At 33.6% G+C, this 21936-nt stretch overlaps 1 protein-coding gene and 2 pseudogenes across 1 annotated transcript; 2 read left to right on the top strand and 1 right to left on the bottom strand.

Moving 5' to 3' along the window:
- Positions 1-4350, bottom strand: part of LOC115233251 — a 4997-nt pseudogene extending 647 nt beyond the window's left edge.
- A 4201-nt stretch (positions 4351-8551) lies between these two features.
- On the top strand, positions 8552-19842 carry LOC115233250 (annotated as a pseudogene).
- Positions 19843-20168: 326 nt separating this feature from the next.
- Positions 20169-21361, top strand: LOC115233249 (juvenile hormone acid O-methyltransferase-like). Its single transcript, XM_029803558.1, has 4 exons — positions 20169-20246; positions 20365-20536; positions 20703-20838; positions 21116-21361. Exons 1-4 carry the CDS (start codon positions 20240-20242, stop codon positions 21359-21361), a joined length of 561 nt encoding a protein of 186 aa, XP_029659418.1. The 5' UTR covers positions 20169-20239.
- Positions 21362-21936: the final 575 nt, after the last annotated feature.

The raw sequence follows: 21936 nt of genomic DNA, 5'->3' as shown, positions 1-21936 counted from the left end.
CTTCAATATTTTATATCAATGAAATATAAAATATTGAAGAAAAACTTTTAATTTTGAGAATTTTCGCCGTGCATTTAGAAAAGTATTGTCTTACTATTATATTTGGACATTCTTATATACGGACGCTCCTGAGACAAAGCGTCGCGCTCCTTAGTTACGCGTATCTGGCGACTCGTCGTTAACGTATGAGCGGTGAGTGGGGGGCAATAGGCGCGAGCCACGGAATCGGGCCGAAATGTGCAACTAAATCCGAGCACTGATCTAGACCATAGACATAGTATATCTAGACCGAGTGTTGAGGAGTGGGAGCCGAGGTGATCTGCCTCCAGCGCGTACATAATCTATCACTTCCAGATTAGTCCTGCCAGTGTAGGGATGCTCACCCAACGATGTAATTTCCCACGTTAGAATCCCGAATGACCAAACATCGCTCTGGGAAGTAAATATACCAATCACCAAAGATTCCGGTGCCATCCAGCAAACAGGAAGAAGACCTTGTCCTTTCTAAAACATATGATTTTAACGTTAATCTTCTGGATCAAGTTGTCCATTTTTAATCTTTGTGTTAATGCCAAAAATGTTTACTTATCTCTCGCTTTATATAAATAAAAATAATCTATGTTTTTCAAGTTCTATGCAAAATTAAAATATATTATATTATTATGACAAAAAAAAACATTTCTAGAAAATTTCATTTTTTTATGATAATTGTATTTACCATCCGAAAATAGTCATCCTTGTAAACATCTCTGGCTAGTCCAAAATCGCCAATTTTAATGACACGGTTCTCGCGATCTCTCGCGGATACTAAGCAATTTCGACACGCGAAATCTCTATGAACGAAACGCAGATTTTCCAGGTAGCAACAGCCTCGTGCAATATCTTCGCACATGGCAAACAAATCTTGCAGACGCAGAGTGTGCGAATTTGACGGTTGCAAGTTTCTACTATCTCTCAAATATTGTAGCAGATCACCAACTTCCATTAATTCCAACACGATTAATGGAGAATCTTCGTCTAAGCAGACGGCCAGCAATTTTAGCACATGTTTGTGTCGAAAGCGATTCATAATCCTGGCCTCTTTGAAAAACTTCTTTTTCTCTTGCAAAGAAGCATTTTTTCGAAGCATTTTTATGGCAGCGGGTATCTCTATGCCCGGTCTTTCTAAATTCTTTACTTTTCCTTGAAACACCTGCAAAATATTTGAAATAAATTTAAATTTATACTTCATTAAAAAATATATAGTTTAACATCACAAGTATTCACATTATTTCATTTCATTTCAAATAATTTAACGAAAAATACATAGTAGAGTGCATGTGTATGTTATTTCACAAAAATTTTGCATTATTCATAATCTCTTATAAAAAAATATTTATGTAATTATTTTTATCGAGAAATGCGTATCTATTTCAATTTTTGTACATCTAGATATTAATAGCGTATAACATTGCATCGAAAAAATTAGTTTATACCATTCCGAATGCGCCGCTGCCTAAAAGTTTTCCTAATCTGATTTCCTCACGTTTGATTTTAGTCAGTACATATTCATCCGAATTATATTGCAACATAGGACTGTATAACGTATTGAATTGAACGTTACCGTTAGGTATCTCATGTAGAATCGCTAATTCGATGTCGGTCATTATCGGAGGAAAAACATGCTCGTTATCTTCTTTGCGTTGTCGGTATACTGTTATAAGATTACAATATACTTATCTAATAGTATGCATTGCAAAATTTATATCGCCTTTTCAACAAGTAAATTTACTTTTCTTAGCAAACCTATATATGCATATTACAATACATTATATATAATCTCTTTCTGCAATTAAAGACTTAAATATATATTAAATATACTTACAACGGTAAAAGCAGATTACAGTCACTATAGCGACAAGGCTTAAGGTAAATGGTACGTAATATTGCATTATTAATGTTCCAGAAGTGCTCGAAATATTACCTTTGTTACGTAAAAATTTATTTTTAATATCTTCATTTTATTTAAAAACTTTCTTCTACTTATAACTTTATTATTAAAAATTACTAAGTTTTTAAATTTTGTAATCATTTTTATATCTAAAATAAGTATATAATGTTATATCTTCATTTGCTTACTTGTCATTGTTCAAAAGTAAATCTTCCATCAAATGGCCATGTAAAGTTTTTCTCGTATTTGGGGTATTTCAGTATCAAACGAAACTCGTATCGAGTTCCTGGTAGTAAGTTTTTTATATAGTACATTACTTTTCCTTTATTATTCGGCTCAAAGTTGTTTGCAATTTGCCACTTTTGCATCTCAACATTTTTGTATTCCAATTCATAATGAATTGTCAAATTAATGCTAGGAATCCACGAGATATTCATACCGTTAATGCTAACCTCGTTCAAAGTTATATTGTTTGGTTCCGAATACATGTACAAAGTTTTGCTCAAACTGTCAATATGAAGTTCGCTGTAGTTGGATAAATGCGTACATATACCTTATACTTCTGTTTTGATATCAATGGTTCAATTATCGTGAAAAATTTGCTGTCTATCTTATGTTCGGTTTTATTGTATATTATAAATTTTCTCGACTCGTATATTTGTCGCGTATTGTTTACTAAAATAATTAATATCCAGTATACTTCGTAGATCACGGAGTCGCAGTTCAGTTTCTTGGATGGTATCCAATAAACTGCTGCTTTAGTAGGCGTCAGAGCCTCAACTGTCACATTTTCCGGTGCATCGAATTTGCTCGGTCTAGTTCTTAGTATCATTTCCGAGCCGAACGGGTCCATCGATAATTGATCAGAGTAAAAATTGTTTGTTACTAACAGTAACTTGTACTCTGTAAACGATATTAAATTCTGAATCTCGTAATATCGCTCATATGTCTGCACAATGAAATTATCGAACTTGTTAAGCTCATTATTTAAACAATAGCTTGTGATGTTGATGGTATACAGGGTGGTAGGTAAGTTGTACTTTTTGCATCCACTCTTAGGGACCGGTTCCGGAAGATTTACGATGATACTATTCGTCGTTACTTCTTCATTTAAGAATCCATTATAGAACTCGACAAATGTTCTGGGATATGTTGGTTTGCTCAAAATGCTTTCTAGAAATTTTACAATTTTATATATTGGCATAATTATATACACAAATATTAAGTTGATTATCTCAATGATTCTAAAAAAAAATAATTTAAAGTAAAAATAAAAGCAAGAAAAAAAGATAGAGTTAAATTACAAAATATGGAAATTAGCACAGTAGGTGTTGACTTTTAAAATAATAAAATAATATAAAAAGTTTGCGTGTTTTCAAAATTAAAAAGTAATTGTCAATCCAAAACAAAAACAAACAAAAAAATTTTTGATAAAGCATTAAGCGTTTTTCAGAAATTTCTTATTGATTGAAGAATCAGAAGTATAATATTCGTGATTGTTTTGAAGAAAATAAACTAGCAAAATTAAATAATATAATTGACTGCGTTATAGTAAATTTTAACTAATTTTACATACAATATGTGGATTCTTTTTTCTCTTTTTGCGACAAAATGAGATTTATATTTTTCTCGCTGTTGAAAGATATTTGTTTTTAGATTTCATTTTTATTCTCTCTTAAATTATACTTACAATTTTTTTGTCGTAGACTTTTCTTTTAACGATTTATACCTTTCTTTACAACTTACCTTTATTAGGTTCTGAAATCAATGACATATTTGCAAGTGGAATCTCATCAACTTTGTTTCTCACACTCGCATTATCAAGATAACTGCGGTCAGATTCAAAATTTTGTAAAATATGATAATCGTTGTTCTCAGATACTGGAATATCCTGGATAAAATATAACATACGAAAAGAATTAAGTAAGCACCGCTGGGCGAAAAATGCGGTTATTTTCGATACTTTTAATGATAAATAATAGATGTACTAAGTAAATACTAATGTATGTAATAAGTAAATCTGCCCTGAAATTTCTTGTTTGTTTAATCATATAGACGTGATATTTTTCTTTCACCTCTCTTGATTGATAATGTGTTTAAAACATACAGTAGTGTAGTTACATTAAAAAAAAAAAATCTGTTTTTATTGTTTTGCAAGACTTCTTAAAAAAATCTGTTTTTATTGTTTTTTATATGCAAGATCTTTTTGCATATCTATTATGATTCTTATATCAAACAAAGAGGACTATCGTACACAAATTGATGTAATTGCATCAAATAGATGTCAATAAGACCGTCTGAACCATGAGCATGTGTAAATCAATATATTGACTTAATGCTCGATGTTTGTTGATCCAGACTGTCTGCTACGCACATGCAGCTATATCAATTTGTATGTGATAGTCACACAGAATAGATTAATGAGGATTGATAAGAATTCATATAACCGCTTCTCTTAGCAAATAATACATGAAAATGTAGATTTTTTCAATTGTTGAAACAATTTTGTTTAACGATTTAGTTTTTTTACGGTGAAGTAATTAATTTCTCCAAGTAAGTAACTTTATCTTAACACAATTTTTCTTTTCAAAAATTTATTTGTTACCATTAAAGTTTTTCGATAACATTTGTACTTCAAGAATATAAATGTTATAAATATTGTTTTTTTATGGTCGTATAGAAATTATATAAATTCTTGTACTTAAACTATTGTCGAATTTTTTTTCGGTTATCGTTACATTTTTTAACGCAAACAATTCTTGAGAACATGATGATATAATTAACCTACATTATCTGGGTAAGATCGTATGCACATAGGTATATAATGGATATATGTACAACTAAAATTATACATAAAGTCAAAAACGTAGCAAAAAATTGACTGGTTGCGTATATTGTCGATTTCTGTAATTATTGGCTTTATTGTTAGAGTTAATTGATACAACTCAAAATTTTATTATACCGATACTTTATTTTTTTTTAATTATATCTTTAAAGCAATTCCTAAATAGACAACAACATAAAGACTTTTGTATAAAAAGTTGTAACATAAAATTGATCTTCAAATAGAATTTAGAATGACTACTATATACACATAAATATACACATTATATATGATGCACGTAGTATGTAATACTCATATAGTATTTTTGTTATAAATTGCTACGGAGAAAGATATAACTATTTACTTTTTTTTCTTACTTTTGCCACTTGTACAGACACTTGCTCAGTTACACTCATATATCTTTTTTCTCTCTTTGCCCATTCTTCTCTGTCCATCTTTTTCTTATCCGAGCATACTATATATGTGTTATATATTATCTACAGCCAGAGGCGATCAATTCGTGAGCTGGTTGTTGAAAGAAATATTTCCCACCAAATGCGTTTTGCGTGTGCGCTTTGGTTGAAGAATGTATCCCAGAAGCGATCAATTCGTGAACTGGTTGTCGAAAGAAATATTTCCCACCAAAAACGTTTTGCATGTACGCTTTGGTTGAAGAATGTATCTCAGAAGCGATCAATTCGTGAGCTGGTGTCGAAAGAAATATTTCCCACCAAAAACGTTTTGCATGTACGCTTTGGTTGAAGAATGTATCCCAGAAACGATCAAATCGTGAACTGGTTGTTGAAAGAGATATTTCTCACCAAAAACGTTTTGCATGTGCGCTCTGGTTATTAAAAAAATAACATTTTATCCCAGATGCAATTTTTCGTGAGCTGGTTGTTTTAAGAAATATTTCACACTAGATGCGATTTGAATGTGTGCTCTGGTTACATCGGGGATCTTTCCTTATGTACAAAATATAAACATTTTACAAAATAAAAACTAAAACTTACATTTTGGATTGTAACATACATAATCGAACCCGAGTCTTTCGCTTTCCGGGCAACTGCTCTTACCACTGAGCTATTCAGACCTCGCACCTTACGCCACTCTAACACAGTACATACGACTCCAGAGCGATGTTGGAATCTCGCTCAATGGATGCAGTGCCGATTGCCACGGAGAGACGACATCCCCAGCACGTCTCCAGAGCGGTCCAATCATATCAAACGATTGAAAATTGGCACCCGTAGCCGTTCAGCGATGAGTCTTGACTCGTCACCAGTATGAATGGAAGCCTCCTCGAGTAGTGTGCAATATTTGGTATTCCTTCATATGATTGCCAAAATTACCTAACCAATCATATATAGTAATAAAAGCTTACAAATTATTGAAAGGAATTATTATTGTGATTCCTAGCGATGTATTTTTTCTTGTTTTGATGGCACCAAATTTCGCGTATATAATAGTCTATTAGGCTGTGTATATACAAGTTGGTAGCTAAAGAGAAAAAATATATACATCCTCGTTATTAGGAGGCAATCCTTATGAGAAAAAATACTCCAAGGATGTAAAGAGTATGAGGAAATATTATAGGTTTTGTAATATTATAGCAAGCAATAAACTGCTGCCTTTTTTAAAATGATAAAAAAGTTATGATTAAAAAAAATTGATCCTGATACTCGTAACAATATTGGCCAGAAAGAAGATGCCTCAATCTCGCTTGCAAATTATAATCAGCAGATATGAAAATAATAAATAAAATATTTTGGTTGCGTTCTCAAAATGGACGATGGAGGAGCCCTTTCTATATTATAAATGGAATCCCCTCTTTTTATTGCATATTCTTATAGCTTATGTCGAGAGCTTTCCAAAACACTATAATAAAGTCGTCTTATGTTCCCCTCAAAACCATACAATTTTTGTTCAAAATGTTTTTCTCTAAAATGCTTAGTTTTTGAAAGAAAAGGAGTGTACGGGTGGTCTAGGACACCCTGTATATATGCGCGGAATATTAAATTATACAAGTATTTTATATTATAGATTAATTATCTGATAAATGATTGATGTATCACAAAGCCTTTCGTTAAATTAATTACTCGATCCTGCAATTAGATTATTTAATTGCGCGTTGTCAATCCGAATCGTATTTAAATCATCGAAAAATCGAATGATAAACCATCGGACGTATAATATATTTAACTTTAAATATTGTTAAACAGAAATAATTATTTTTTACTCATAAAGAGAGGTCGCAGCAAAACGATAATTTATTATTTTTGATTTCTCTCATTACGTTTCTTACTTGATTAAATATATAAATTATGCGAAATATACTCTTTTAAATTTATTATTGCGATGTACGTAGTTATATATTATTTAACAACGTTAATTACCCATTAATGATATTAATAATATTTAATTAAACAAATTTTAGAAAGTGTAGCATTTTTTAAAATAGCGACGAGTATCTTCACAAAAGAAAATAATAAATCACAAGTGGAGTGCAGCAAATAAAAAATAATGGTTCGGCAAAAGTGTTTCATTTAAATCGATTATTTAAACTGGTCACCAATCACAAATACGCAAGCGCGTTATATGTCATTTGATTAGAACCGCATGATGTAGATGTAGACGTTACAGTTCGCCAAGAACGACGTGCACGAATAGTGGGCCGTCAAGAGTGCGCATAGTATATATATACTGCTAAAAAATTACCATTTTTTAAAAAAAGTGAAAAAAAGGCGCCAAGTGCACAAGCGCACAAGCGCCTTTCGCTATAAAAAAGACTTATATAAAATAGTGTTATTTTAATACAAAAACACTGTCATATTACTAAAACTACTAAAAAACTGTTTTACAAAATAGTTGTTTTAATTTTCTACAAAAATAGTGATATAAAAATATTGCGTCAATTAATAAAAATTTATATTACAAAATGCATTTATTATTATTTCTAATATTAAAAATTGCAATGTGATCAAAATAGTGGAATATATTCAAGTAAACCCAAGCTATCGATTAAGCTTATAAAAAATACGATCGATTCAGCCGTTATTGAGGCCCAATAATCTAAAAGCTCCTATAATCTAACTCAATAGCCGACTCGCGTATAGATACCCGGAGTGCCTCGCTATTGCTACGCGTGACTTGGCGCAAGACACTACCGTGTCTCTTGATACGTCGTTCGGGGTGAAGGTTGCTTCATCCGTCCATAGAATTCGGTCGGGGAAAAAATCATTTTGCCGATACTGAGCGAGAAACCCTGTGTATGTTTCGCTGACTGTTAATATTTTTATTTTTTTTTATACAAATTGTCACTTTTTTACTTGTAATATTCGCTGATCAAGATGTTTTTCGGTATCGAGCGTGTGTGGTTTTCCCGACCGTGAGCGACATCCCAATTCGAATGTTATTTTGAGATGTGTTCAACGCGCTAAAGAACCGGGAATTCTTATTCCAAATCGTCGAAACGCTGGTGCACCAATGCATTACGGTGTAAACGATGAAGAAAGGATTTTAAGAGAGTTTGAGGAGAACCCCGGAAATAACGTGCGCCATGTAGCTCATATACTCGGTCTATCTCGACAAATGGTACACCGTACTCTACGCCGAAACGGATTGCACCCGTATCACTATCAACGAGTACAACGACTTTTGGCGAGAGATGCAGAACAGCGCATCTATTTTTCTGAAGGTATTTTTATTATCTTTAATTAATATTTTTGTGTTATTAAAAAAAATATATATCAACAGTCAACATACACAGGATTTCTCGCTCAGTGTCGGCAAAACGAATTTCCTACCGCCACATTTAAATGGGGAAATATATCTAAACTTCCTTCAAAACGAGTTACCCAGTCTCCTCGAAGATGTTCCTCTTAATGTAAGAAATCAATTCATCTTCCAACATGACGGGGCTCCTGCGCATTTCGCTCGCCAGGTTCGCGAATATTTAAACGCGCATTATCCAGACAGATGGATGGGTCGAGGTGGCCCAATCATTTGGCCGCCGCGATCGCCAGACTTTAATGTATTAGATTATTTTGTATGGGGTCACATTAAAAATTTAGTCGAACACAGGCGTGATGGTACAGAAGCTGAAGTACGAGAAGCAATTCTCGCAGCTTTTAATACCATCACGCGGGAAATGACGTATCGCGCGACGCGCAATATTACTCAAAGAGCCGAACTCTGTTTACGCACACAGAAAAATATTATTTTATTGTTAAGTCAAATGATTACTCAGTTTACTTTACTTCTTTTAAGTAACAGTTATCTTTAACAAAGAATATTTTCTTAATAATAGTCTTAAAATAGACTTGTCACAAATTTTAGAAATACTCATTATCATGTACTCAAAAAAGTAAATATTTTCTTTTGAAGAATATTATAAAATTTTATCGAAGAAAAGTCAGATATGGTTAATTTAATGTAAGAAAATTTATTAGATCAGAAAAATTTAATGTATTTCTTTCAATTTTATAATTTAATATTCTTGATTGAAGTATTAAATTTACTAGGATTCAGAATACATTTTGAATAAATTTGATGCTTATGATGAACTTATGATAGATTTGCGGATATATGAACTTTTGAAATACTTGAAACAAGTAATATTAACTTGTATGTAGTATGTATTTTTCTGTGTGCGAGAACGAGGAAGGCACTTTGAACAATTTTTACATTAAAATATGAGATTGGATTAGACCTATTGGGGATACCACTTTAAAAAAAATGCACTGTGTTATCTACCGCAAGCGCAAGGTAGTGTGGAAACGATAGCATAATACTTTCTATGCCGCGCGCGCGAGAAAAAGAAAGAGAGAGTGAGAAAGAGAAAGAGAGAGAGAGAGAGAGAGAGAGAATAGTTCGAGATGCGTGGCTTCAGCGTTCGCTCATACGTAGCCGTATAGAGCGCCCCTCCCACCGCTTCGCCGCGCGCCAAGCAACGCTTGAGTAGGAAGCCTCTTCTCGCCGCGCGCTTGTGCAAGGCATAGATTGGCCCATTTTTTAAAATTAATTTCTTAATAATTATTACGAAAATCACAAAATGGTAAGGGACTTTTCTTCTCGGTTTCATCTGCTCTACCTGCACATGACGGGTGATCCGCGAATTATGGGACACACTGTATAAGAATGCCCAAATATAATAATAAGACAATACTTTTCTATAATTAAAAATTTTTCTTCAATATTTTATATCAATGAAATATAAAATATTGAAGAAAAACTTTTAATTTTGAGAATTTTTGCGAAGCATTTAGAAAAGTATTCTCTTATTATTATATTTGGGCATTCTTACATATGAACGCTCCTGAGACGAACCGTCGCGCTCCTTAGTTACGCGTATCTGGCGACTCGTTGCTAACGCACGAGCAGTGAGTGAAGGGCAATAGGCGTGAGCCACGGAATCGGGCCGAAATGTGCAAGTACATCCCAGCAGTGATATAACTTATACACACCACATAAACTGGAAAATTGAAAATAAGTTACTCGTAAGAGATATTGTGTCACATAATCTGGAAGAACAGGTTGGAGATACGCTAAAAAGTCACCATCTAATAACCCAGACAGCACAAGGATGTCCTTAGGACGTCCAAAGGGCATCCAGGACATACATGTAGGATATCCTGAGGATATCCTATTTTAATCCTCGGATCTCCTCTGGATGTCCTAAGGAAGAGTAAATGATAGCCGTACACTACCCAGACAGCACAAGGATGTCCTTAGGACGTCCAAAGGGCATCCAGGACATACATGTAGGATATCCTGAGGATATCCTATTTTAATCCTCGGATCTCCTCTGGATGTCCTGAGGAAGAATAAATGATAGCCGTACACTAGCCTCTAGAGAATCCAGGGAGATCCTGTGGAACACCTTAAGGATTTCTATAGGATATGTTAGGGATATTTTTCACACGTTAAAAAGAACAAATTCTAAAATTTAAATATAAATTAAGATTGCGTTCTGTTATTTACTGCCAATACTAAAAATCTAATACTAAAAATAGTTCACGTTCTTTAATATTTGAGGTTTTCGTGCTGTACATGAATATTTTAGGTTTGGCTTCCGGATTTGAGTCGTGTAATATTTTAAAAACAATCCAATATCTGAATTCCCTATGTTGGGATTGCATCAGAAAAATTGAACTGATAAAAAATAATTATATTTTTAATTTCCTGTTAGTTGCTCTTTGCAAGCTTTATATAATTCTCATGACCAAATCTCAAATACGAGTTCGCGCGTCGCATAGCGGTAAACAAACGAACTAGCGGTTGAATACTATCCCAGACAGCACAAAACGTCCTCAGGATCATCCTGAATATGTCCAGGATGGTTCAGGATATTTGTAGGATGTTTTAAGATATTATTATAAATATATTTTATGAAAATTTAATATGCATACATGATTACTTTCGGTTATGTAGGCTATTTAATATAATTTAGAAATTTTAAGTATTGTAATAAGTATTAATGTCCTATAAATGTCCCCTGGATAACCCCTGGATGTCTGTAGGATATCTGCCCTGTCTATTATATTAAATGTCCTTTGGATTTCCAGAGGACATATACATGTGCAATTAATTGTTAACATTAATTTCGTTTAATATTAATAATTGAATTTGATGCGCACATTTTCATATATTCAAAATTATTATTTATTTAATATTTCATGAGAAATGTTACTATGCGCAACATTCCAAAAACTTTACAAAAAATAGTATTCAACCGCTAGTTCGTTTGTTTACCGCTATGCGACGCGCGAACTCGTATTTGAGATTTGGTCATGAGAATTATATAAAGCTTGCAAAGAGCAACTAACAGGAAATTAAAAATATAATTATTTTTTATCAGTTCAATTTCTGATGCAATCCCAACATAGGGAATTCAGATATTGGATTGTTTTGAAAATATTACACATAAACCTAAAATATTTATGTACAGCACGAAAACCTCAAATATTAAAAAACGTGAACTATTTTTAGTATTAGCAGTAAATAACAGAACGCAATCTTAATTTATATTTAAATTTTAGAATTTGTTCTTTTTAACGTGTGAAAAATATCCCTAACATATCCTATAGAAATCCTTAAGATGTTCCACAGATGTTTCACAGGATCTCCCTGGATTCTCCAGAGGCTAGTGTATGGCTATCATTTACTCTTCCTCAGGACATCCAGAGGAGATCCGAGGATTAAAATAGGATATCCTCAGGATATCCTACATGTATGTCCTGGATGCCCTTTGGACGTCCTAAGGACATCCTTGTGCTGTCTGGGTTTTAACATTCGACACCTTAGTATCACATAGTGCAAAAATAAAATAATATTTTCTTTTTAACATTCGACACCTTTAACATTTACATTTTACCAATTAACTGGTAAAATGTAAATGTTAAGGTGTCGAATGTTAAAAAGAAAATATTATTTTATTTTTGCACTATGTGATACTAAGGTGTCGAATGTTAAAACCCAGATAGCACAAGGATGTCCTTAGGACGTCCAAAGGGCATCCAGGACATACATGTAGGATATCCTGAGGATATCCTATTTTAATCCTCGGATTTCCTCTGGATGTCCTGAGGAAGAGTAAATGATAGCCGTACACTAGCCTCTGGAGAATCCAGGGAGATCTTGTGGAACATCTTAAGGATTTCTATAGGATATGTTAGGGATATTTTTCATACGTCAAAAGGAACAAACTCTAAAATTTAAATATAAATTAAGATAGCGTTCTGTTATTTACTGCCAATACTAAAAATCTAATACTAAAAATAGTTCACGTTCTTTAATATTTGAGGTTTTCGTGCTGTACATGAATATTTTAGGTTTGGCTTCCGGATTTGAGTCGTGTAATATTTTCAAAACAATCCAATATCTGAATTCCCTATGTTGGGATTGCATCAGAAAAATTGAACTGATAAAAAATAATTATATTTTTAATTTCCTGTTAGTTGCTCTTTGCAAGCTTTATATAATTCTCATGACCAAATCTCAAATACGAGTTCGCGCGTCGCATAGCGGTAAACAAACGAACTAGCGGTTGAATACTATCCCAGACAGCACAAAACGTCCTCAGGATCATCCTGAATATGTCCAGGATGGTTCAGGATATTTGTAGGATGTTTTAAGATATTATTATAAATATATTTTATGAAAATTTAATATGCATACATGATTACTTTCGGTTATGTAGGCTATTTAATATAATTTAGAAATTTTAAGTATTGTAATAAGTATTAATGTCCTATAAATGTCCCCTGGATAACCCCTGGATGTCTGTAGGATATCTGCCCTGTCTATTATATTGAATGTCCTTTGGATTTCCAGAGGACATATACATGTGCAATTAATTGTTAACATTAATTTCGTTTAATATTAATAATTGAATAACCTAATATATATATGTATACATATTATATATATATATAAATATCTAATATATATAATAATGTAAAAAAGAAAAAGGATTACCTCTGATTATTAAAACGTCGAGTATGAACAAGCGGAGTCAGCTAAGTTCTTACTAAGAACAAAAAGAGCACACCGAAAAATGCAACTATTAATATGGCCGACCAGGCCTTTGTCTCAAGGATGCCACGTGTATTTTTGCTACCGAAGATATTACTTGCAGAGAGTCTACTGCGCAGAGCTTAATGTGGATATTAAAATCCAAAAACACAAAACAGTCAATGCCCTGAGCATTAAAAGCTCGATCAAACAATCTCTTTTCTTTGGAAACACGAAGAGAAGATCATTCACATACACTAGCACTAGAACCTTCTTACTTACTTTCCCGCCAACGAATACTGATCATCTCGGCCCGCTAGACGCTAGACGAACACGCGCCACCGCGATGCCAACGCCATCATCAGACACTTCTGATATCTCACTATTAAATTCTGCGTAACTCAAAAGTATATTCTGAGAATATACGAGAATATACAAGAAATAATATACTATAAGAGATATTATAAGTATATTCTGAGAATATATGAGAAAATATACGAGAAATAATATACTTGTAACAAGCCGCTTTCGCGAGGCGGGCGACGGATAACTCGGTCGGGATACTGGGTTCGTGAAAGTGGTATCGAGACACGAATGCGAATTAATGTTTGGTAAAAACGTAATTTATTGCGTGTAAATGTGTGGTTGTACAGCGTGAGTGTATGTATAGGTGTACGAGGTGTGTGAGTGTATGTGCGCGCGAGACGAGTGACGAGTGTGAGAACGGATAATGTATGTGTGCGAGCATGTATAAAGTATAGATGCGAGTATGTACAATGTATGCGTGCGGTTACGCAATGTGTGTGTGCGGGTACGTATAATGTCGGTGTGCGAGTACGCGATGTATGCGTGCGGGTACGTATAATATCGGTGTGCGAGTACGGATAATGTATAGATGCGAGTATGTACAATGTATGTGTGCGGTTACGCAAGGTATGTGTGCGCGTACGTATAATGTCGGTGTGCGCGTACATATAAAGTCGGAGGGTGCATACAATGCACCGCGATCGTGCGTAGCGCGGTTCGCGCTTCCGGGTGTTCGGTCGCGTATCGATTATTAATCGCGCAGCTTAAATCCGGCAGGAGCCGTTAGCGGTCGGGTGGTCCTTTGCAGTCGCGTCGGTGGGCGGTGGGCGGTCCTTCGATGCGTGTATCGATTTCGGCTGTCGATCGGTGTCGCGGTAGAGCGCGGGTCGGCCCTCGGCGCGGGACTTAGCGCTTCCGTATTAATGGCGCGTCGGCCTTAATTATGGCGGCTAACAGTCGGTCCGTCGAGTTGTCTTACGGTCGGATTTTATATTCGCGTATCGGGATCGCGGGTACGGATTTTGGGAAGCGTCGGCCGACGAGAACTCCCGTCCGTGGCAGGGAACTCCCTTGCGACGAGAATGCTGCCGATGCTCAAGGTGGACGGAAAGCTAGCGAGGGGCCGAGAACTCCTGGCGGGGTCGAGTACGCCCGATCCCGTGTACCTCTTAATTCGTTCGGAAAGGATCGCTCTCAGAGATGCCGTAAACTCCCGGCGGAGGCTGGGTACGCCCAACCCCGTGGTTCTTTCTCTGGTGAGCGGTTAAGGATCTCGGAATTAGCTCAGGCGTCTTACAGGCGCTGGCGGATCGGAGGATCTGGTCTCGATAATTAGAAACGCGCTCTATTTATACTAATTCTCCGGCGCGCGCGTCTGCGTAATTCGCGTATTGTTCTAACGGTAATATCTCGAAGCGGCGTGCGCGGCTCGGGTATTTTCGGTAACGGTCGGGTCGGTTACCCGAGCGCGTCGTCGATTCGAGATGTTTACGCGCGCCTAACGGCGGTTTAATAAACGCGTGTTTCTGTTATCGTTTAAAAATGGGCGCTCGGCGCCTCCGCATTTGCCCGACCGGTGTTCGTCGGGCGGCAGACTTCCGGCGGATCGGCGGCCGGGTAACGGTGCATTACCGGAGGGGGATGCATCGTTACATCCTGTAAGAGATATTATAAGTATATATTATAAGTATATATCCTGAGAATATACGAGAAATAATATACTACAAGAGAGAATATAGGGATGTTCTTAGAATATTACATACATAACAGTTATATGAAACTTATCACTTATATTTTTTTATTGTGCTTTGAACTGTTCTTTATTCTTCATTCATTTTATAACCGCTAATGTCTGTTATTCTTGTTCCTTATATATTTTTGATTATGCGGGGGTCTTTAACTTTACTGATATTATAAGAAATGATATTTTTTGAAAGATTTTGAATGATATATTAAAAAAATATTATGCGTACATATACATATATAAATTAATATCAATATCTTTATCTTAATTAAAATAATATGCCGTATTTTACTATATAACTTATATTAATTTATAATATAATTAACAATAAAATTATTATAATATAAACATCTCAAAAAATTAACAGTATAATGTGAACTAAAAATATAATATAATAATACTCTCTTTCTCTCTCTCTTTCTCTAAAAACAATACTAATAAATATTATAACATATTTGAACAGAAATCTTGAGAGTTTATAATGAATCGAAAACGGTGCAGAAAAGACATTTCATGTGTATCAAAACGACATTTAAAACGGCTAGCTACACAAGAATCCGAAATTGTTTGTGATGCTTTATTAAGCATGACTGCAACATCATTTTATAGTAACGTTGATAAATGCACAGAACATTTGGAAACTGTTTCTACAGTTAATTCAGATGTAATAAATATTCAAAATGCTAAAAATGCTGTAATCGAAAATTATATTCTTCACAAATGGAACGAAAACAATGATATATCGAACGTGCAACAATCCTGCATTAGCGATTATTATGAATCAAAAACTTATTTAGTATCTGAAAATGCAAATATAACAGATGACAATTTGAAAAATTATCTTGCTTCCTGTACAACATCAAATTTCACATACAGCTCTAAGGGCGCTGCTTCAGAGATTAAGAAATCATTCGTGTTTTTCATCATTATCTTTAGATGCACGTTCACTTTTAAAAACTCCGAGAAAACAAGAAATGCGTACAGTAGTGCCAGGAATGTACAAAAATCACAAAAATCTGTATTGAATATATTAACCTCCATAAAGAACAATGTTGATAGTATAGAAATTGCTATTAATATCGATGGATTACCACTCTCAAAATCATCACAACAACAATTTTGGCCTATACTTGGTTCAATTCTTCCATATAATAATGTATTCGCAATTGGAATTTATCATGGAACTGAAAAACCGGCAAACATCAACAATTTTTTAAAAGATTTTGTGGACGAAGCTACAGAAATGTGCGAAAATGGAATTTATGTAAATGGCCGTAATACACAATGCAGAATAGAAGCTTTAATATGTGATACACAGCAAAAGCATTTGTTCTGTGTGTAAAAGGGCATTCCGGATATTCTAGTTGTACTAAGTGCACAATAGAAGGAGAATATATAGGAAATCGTATGTGCTTTCCACAAATTGATGCACCATTAAGATCTGATGATGATTTTATCCAAAAAATTGATGACAGCTATCACAAGCCAAATATAACATGTAGCTTATTAAAAATACCTCATTTCAAACCTGTTACAAATGTTCCACTCAATTATATGCACTTAGTTTGTTTGGGAATAATGCGTAAATTAATATATTTATGGTTGGATGGAGATCTCTCTTATCGACTACAACATAGAGCCATTGAAGAAATATCTATACGTCTAACAACTCATTTAAAGCCATCAATACCTATAGAATTCGCAAGAAAACCACGAAAAATGGATTATATAAAATTATGGAAAGCCACGGAATATAGATTAATACTGCTGTATACCGGCCCATTGGCTTTTAAATCTATATTAAAAAAAAGTGTGTACATCCATTTTATGACATTACATGTAATTATTAGAATCTTGTCTTCAAAGTATTTGCACAAGCATCTATCTTATGCACAAGATCTGATAATTTTCTAATTAAAACATTTATCAAACTTTATGGAGTGCAAAACGTGTCGCATAACATCCACAGCCTTATACATCTTGTAGACGATGTCAAAAAGTTTGGATCACTTGATAACTTCAGTGCGTTCAAGTTTGAGAACTACATGCAAATATTTAAAAAATATCTCAGAAAAGCGGAGAAACCTTTAGAACAAGTTGTACGGAGATGTATTAAAAAAGAAATTAATTTAAGTACATCATCGATTGATTTGTCGGATTCCGTTTTGATACATCCAACTTTAATGTCCTTACATAACGATGGTCCACTTCTATCCGATTGCAATAATCCACAATATAAAATTATCAAATACTACGGAATAACGTTTCAAGCTGGAACACTTGCAAATAGTTGTTGTGGTTTAAGTTGTGGTGCTATTGTATGTATTGAAAATGTGGCACATTGCATAAAGCAAAATATTCCTGTTATTATCGGATACGAATTTTTGGAAAAAGAAGATCTATTTAACGTTCCCTGTTTATCTTCGTTACTTGGGATTTATTCCGTAAAATCATTCTCAGATTTGAAATCATGGCCATTGAAAAATATTATTAAAAAATATGTCAAATTGCCATGCGGAAATGATAAATATGCAGTCTTCCCGTTGATACACAGTGAAATGTAATTGATATTCATTCACACAGAATGACTGATAAATTTTATGCGATCGTCGAATTTGAAGATGGACTACAAGTAATACCAAATAATTGGTTAAGTGGAGATTTAACAAAAGCTTTTTGACCAAACTTTACGAATAACAAACGATACGATAAAGCGGTGAAACTTATGGAGGAGCCGGAATGTACTTGGTTAGAACATCCCATTCGAAAAATATATGGAACATTTCGTAAGCAATATTATATTCTTTTTTGGAATATATTATTACAGTCTTTTGCATGTAAATATGTGTTGATATTTTTGAAAAATATAAGAAACTATGATTTATTAAATTATACATTCATAAAAAATCATTTATTAAATTATATTTAAAAAATAATTTATCATTTTTTTCAGACAATTATATAGTGGCAGGAAAAAAGTTGAAAGATGCCGAAGAGTTATCCGACATTAACTCTGGCACTGAAATAGAGGAGAATTTTAAAAAGTCGAGAAAAATCAGAGCCGCTAAAGTTATCGACGAATCGAGTAATGAGGAATCATCTGATGATGAAATGGCACTAATCTCACAGCTTCCGAAATTTCCAAACAAGCATTCCATGACTGCAGAAACCACCAAAAAAGCATTAAAAATTACAAAGGATGCACAAAAAGGTAAGTGTGGTAAAATAATAATAAAAATAGCAATAATAGATTAAAACAAAGTAGAACATTTTATAATTATAATAATAAAATACCGATTTTGGGATTACAGATTTTAACTATGTTGATAAAAAAAAAACGCAAATAAAAGACAAATCGTGCGTACAAAAAATAATAGATGATTCTTGTAAATATGATTTTTATCAATTCATTTTCATTCATTCAATTATATTGAAATGATATGATAAGAAAAACGTTTTATTATTTTTAGGTCTGCATTGTAATGAAAATGTGCTTGATGCATCCGCAGAACAATCATTTGATGACGAAATTAATAATACAAATGTGCCAATCCGATGCTACAGACGAGCGACCCGCGCGACGGAGAGAACGAGTCGGCGGCCGCGTTTATCGCTCAGCCGCGAGACGGTAGGAAAAGTCGTCGCAATATATAATATATAATAGCATTGTAATACTGTTTATAATACTATAAAAATGCAATGTTATATGTGCAATTACATGTAAAGAAAAATTTATAATTATATATCAACTATATATGTTAAAAAAATTGGAATAAAAAAATATTTTTATATATAAAAATAAGATGTTAATAATATATACACCATATTGATATATATATTGTAACCGTAATTTATCCTATTTGGTCGAATAGGCTCCGCGTTGAGAGTCCGCTCGCCGCTCCGTCCTTGGGACTCCCTCGCTTCGTGCGGGTGGAGTGGCCGCCCCTTTGGCCGGATTATTCCGGCCCTTCGCTCCTTTCCTGCCACAAGAAATATAAATTTATCGGCAGCGATGTTTATCAGCCCTTAAAAGTGTTTTTAATATTAGACAACTATGACCTGGCGTCTCCTGTTTCCTGGGTGTCCTGGACTCCCGCTCTCGGCCATCACTCTTCTCTCTTCTTTTTCTTCCGCCGGATGGGATCCCGCCGCTCGATCTCGTGCCGACAACCAACTCGCGGGCTCATCTCGAGCTTACATTTCCGATAACTATTACTACCAAAAGTCAGATCTCGTCGATCTGACGATTGGGCCGCTCTCTCCCTAAATAGAGAGGACGCAGGCCCCCGAAAAACCACCCCCGATCGGGTCATTCGACCCTTGTGACAGACGTCCCAAAAACGTCACGTCACAATATATTACCGTAAATACACGAAATCCGGTTTTTTGCTAGTTAGAACGTATCAAAAAATAGAAAGCTGTTGTGCAATCTGTTTTTTTCTAGCGATGTATGGTGGGGTAAAGAAGCCTTCGTTAATTAAGAAACAGAAAAGTAGAGGGCATGAAAAGACAAAGATAGAATAGTGATACCACTGAACTTCATACTGGAAAGCGCCGTGCTATTTAAAATATGGGATGACAAAGAGGGCATTACGTGATCTTTGTCTTTCTCTCTCTATATTGTTTTCCTACATGATAATAAATTAATTTATTCATCTTTATTTTATAATGCATAAAAAAGATATTGTATATTTTATAAATAAAATAAGTATTATGTATGTGCGTGTGCGTGTGTATTTTTGTATGTGCATGTGTTGTATTTAACTATAATGAAATTTAATTATGTATTGTATTAACTATAGTGAAATAAAAAAAGAAAATAACTTGTGTTGTATATCTCATTTAATGTATGGATGTCGGTTGTGGACCCGGGGATATAACAAAGGATATTCTTCTTCCGTTTCTTGATCCAAATGTAACAATGATTGGTAAGTAAAAATAATAAATTGTAAGAATATAATAGTTCGCGCAGACGCGCTCACATACACTATGTAATATAAATTATCATCAGTTAATGCAATAATTATATATTATTAATATATAAAGATACAGACATTATGGAAAAAATGGTTGAATACGCCAACAAAACATATGGTGATAAAGAACGACTCAAATTCGAAGTGCTAGATATTCAAACTAAAAAATTGCCCGAGGAATATATCTCAGAATTTAATCACATTTTTTCTTTTCATGCTTTGCAGTGGTGCAATGATATTCAGTAAGAAAAATTATTAAATAAGCGTAGATTAATATTTTTTTCGTAAGAAATAACTTTTATATATGTCTTCAACAATGTACTTTTACATAACTATGTTTTGAAAGAATATCCTAATAGATATATATTTCCAAAATTATAATTAATATTTAACATCGTTATTTAATAGCCAAACTTTTCGAAATATTTATCATATGCTTCGACCTGGTAAAACAATGCTTATATCAAGTATAGCCCATCAGGGACCCGTATTTGAATCTTTGGAAGCTATGGCGGAAGATACGCGGTTTACAGCGTATATGGGGGTAAATATATTATTACATCAAAGATGCAGTATAAGAAAAAAATTGTAGAATAATTTCCGCATATGAAATAAATTCGTTTTTATTAATTTTAAAAATCCATCGGATGTATACGTATAGGTGGCTAACATAAAAGATAAATTTCTTTCGTAAGAGCCTTTATTGTTTCATTTCAATTTTAAATTTTATATTAATATATCGACACATTTATTATTTGCATTACAAATATCACTTTGATATATTTCATCTATAAATTTTTAATTAAATTTGATTTGTACAGGACAAACAGAAATATGTTGGAACATTTCATTATTCAACCCAACCTCACGAAGAGCTAAAAAAAGTACTTGAAGATATCGGATTTCAAGTTCATCATTGCAGTCATCGAAACAAGAGCTCATTCCTAAATACAAAACAGTTTCTATGTAAGTATATTCTCTCCATATGCATGCAAAAATTAAATTCTAGACGAGATTATTATTTGTATCGTAAATTTTTTTTCATACTATTAATTACAGTGAATTAATGATATTTTACCGATTAAAATGATACCAAACACGATATAAATCGGATCAATTATGTATTATGAAATTATGATTACTTATTTCATTAAAAATTATACGATTTATGTCGTGCTTAGTATCATTTTTATCGCAAGAATCTCATTAATTCATTATAAATATGTTCATACTAATAACAGCCAAAATGTAAGTTTCAGTTTTTATTTTATAAAATGTTTATATTTTGTACATAAGGAAAGATCCCCGATGCTGAAGAATCGACAAAAGCTAGAGCAAGAAAGAATGAAGAAGCAAGCGAAATGACAAACATCAAAGAGTTCCGAAGTCTCGCTCGCCAGGCTCCCTTTATCTGTAATCTTTGACGTGTATATGTCATCTTATTATAGAAAATAAAATCTCTGTATTTCGCATTTTATATATCTGAAAATAATTGTAATGGATTAATTACATTTTTGCGATTAAAATGACACTAAATATGACATAAATCGGATTATTTTTAATGAAATAAGTAATCATAATTACATAATTGATTAAAAATAATTCAATTTATGTCATGTTTGGTATCATTTTAATCGCAAGA

The sequence above is a fragment of the Formica exsecta genome, unplaced genomic scaffold (genome assembly GCF_003651465.1).
Source record: "Formica exsecta isolate Colony F162 unplaced genomic scaffold, ASM365146v1 scaffold167, whole genome shotgun sequence".
NCBI lineage: Eukaryota > Metazoa > Arthropoda > Insecta > Hymenoptera > Formicidae > Formica > Formica exsecta.
The sequence above is the reverse complement of the archived record's forward strand: the minus strand, read 5'-3'. Positions and strand labels throughout refer to the sequence as shown.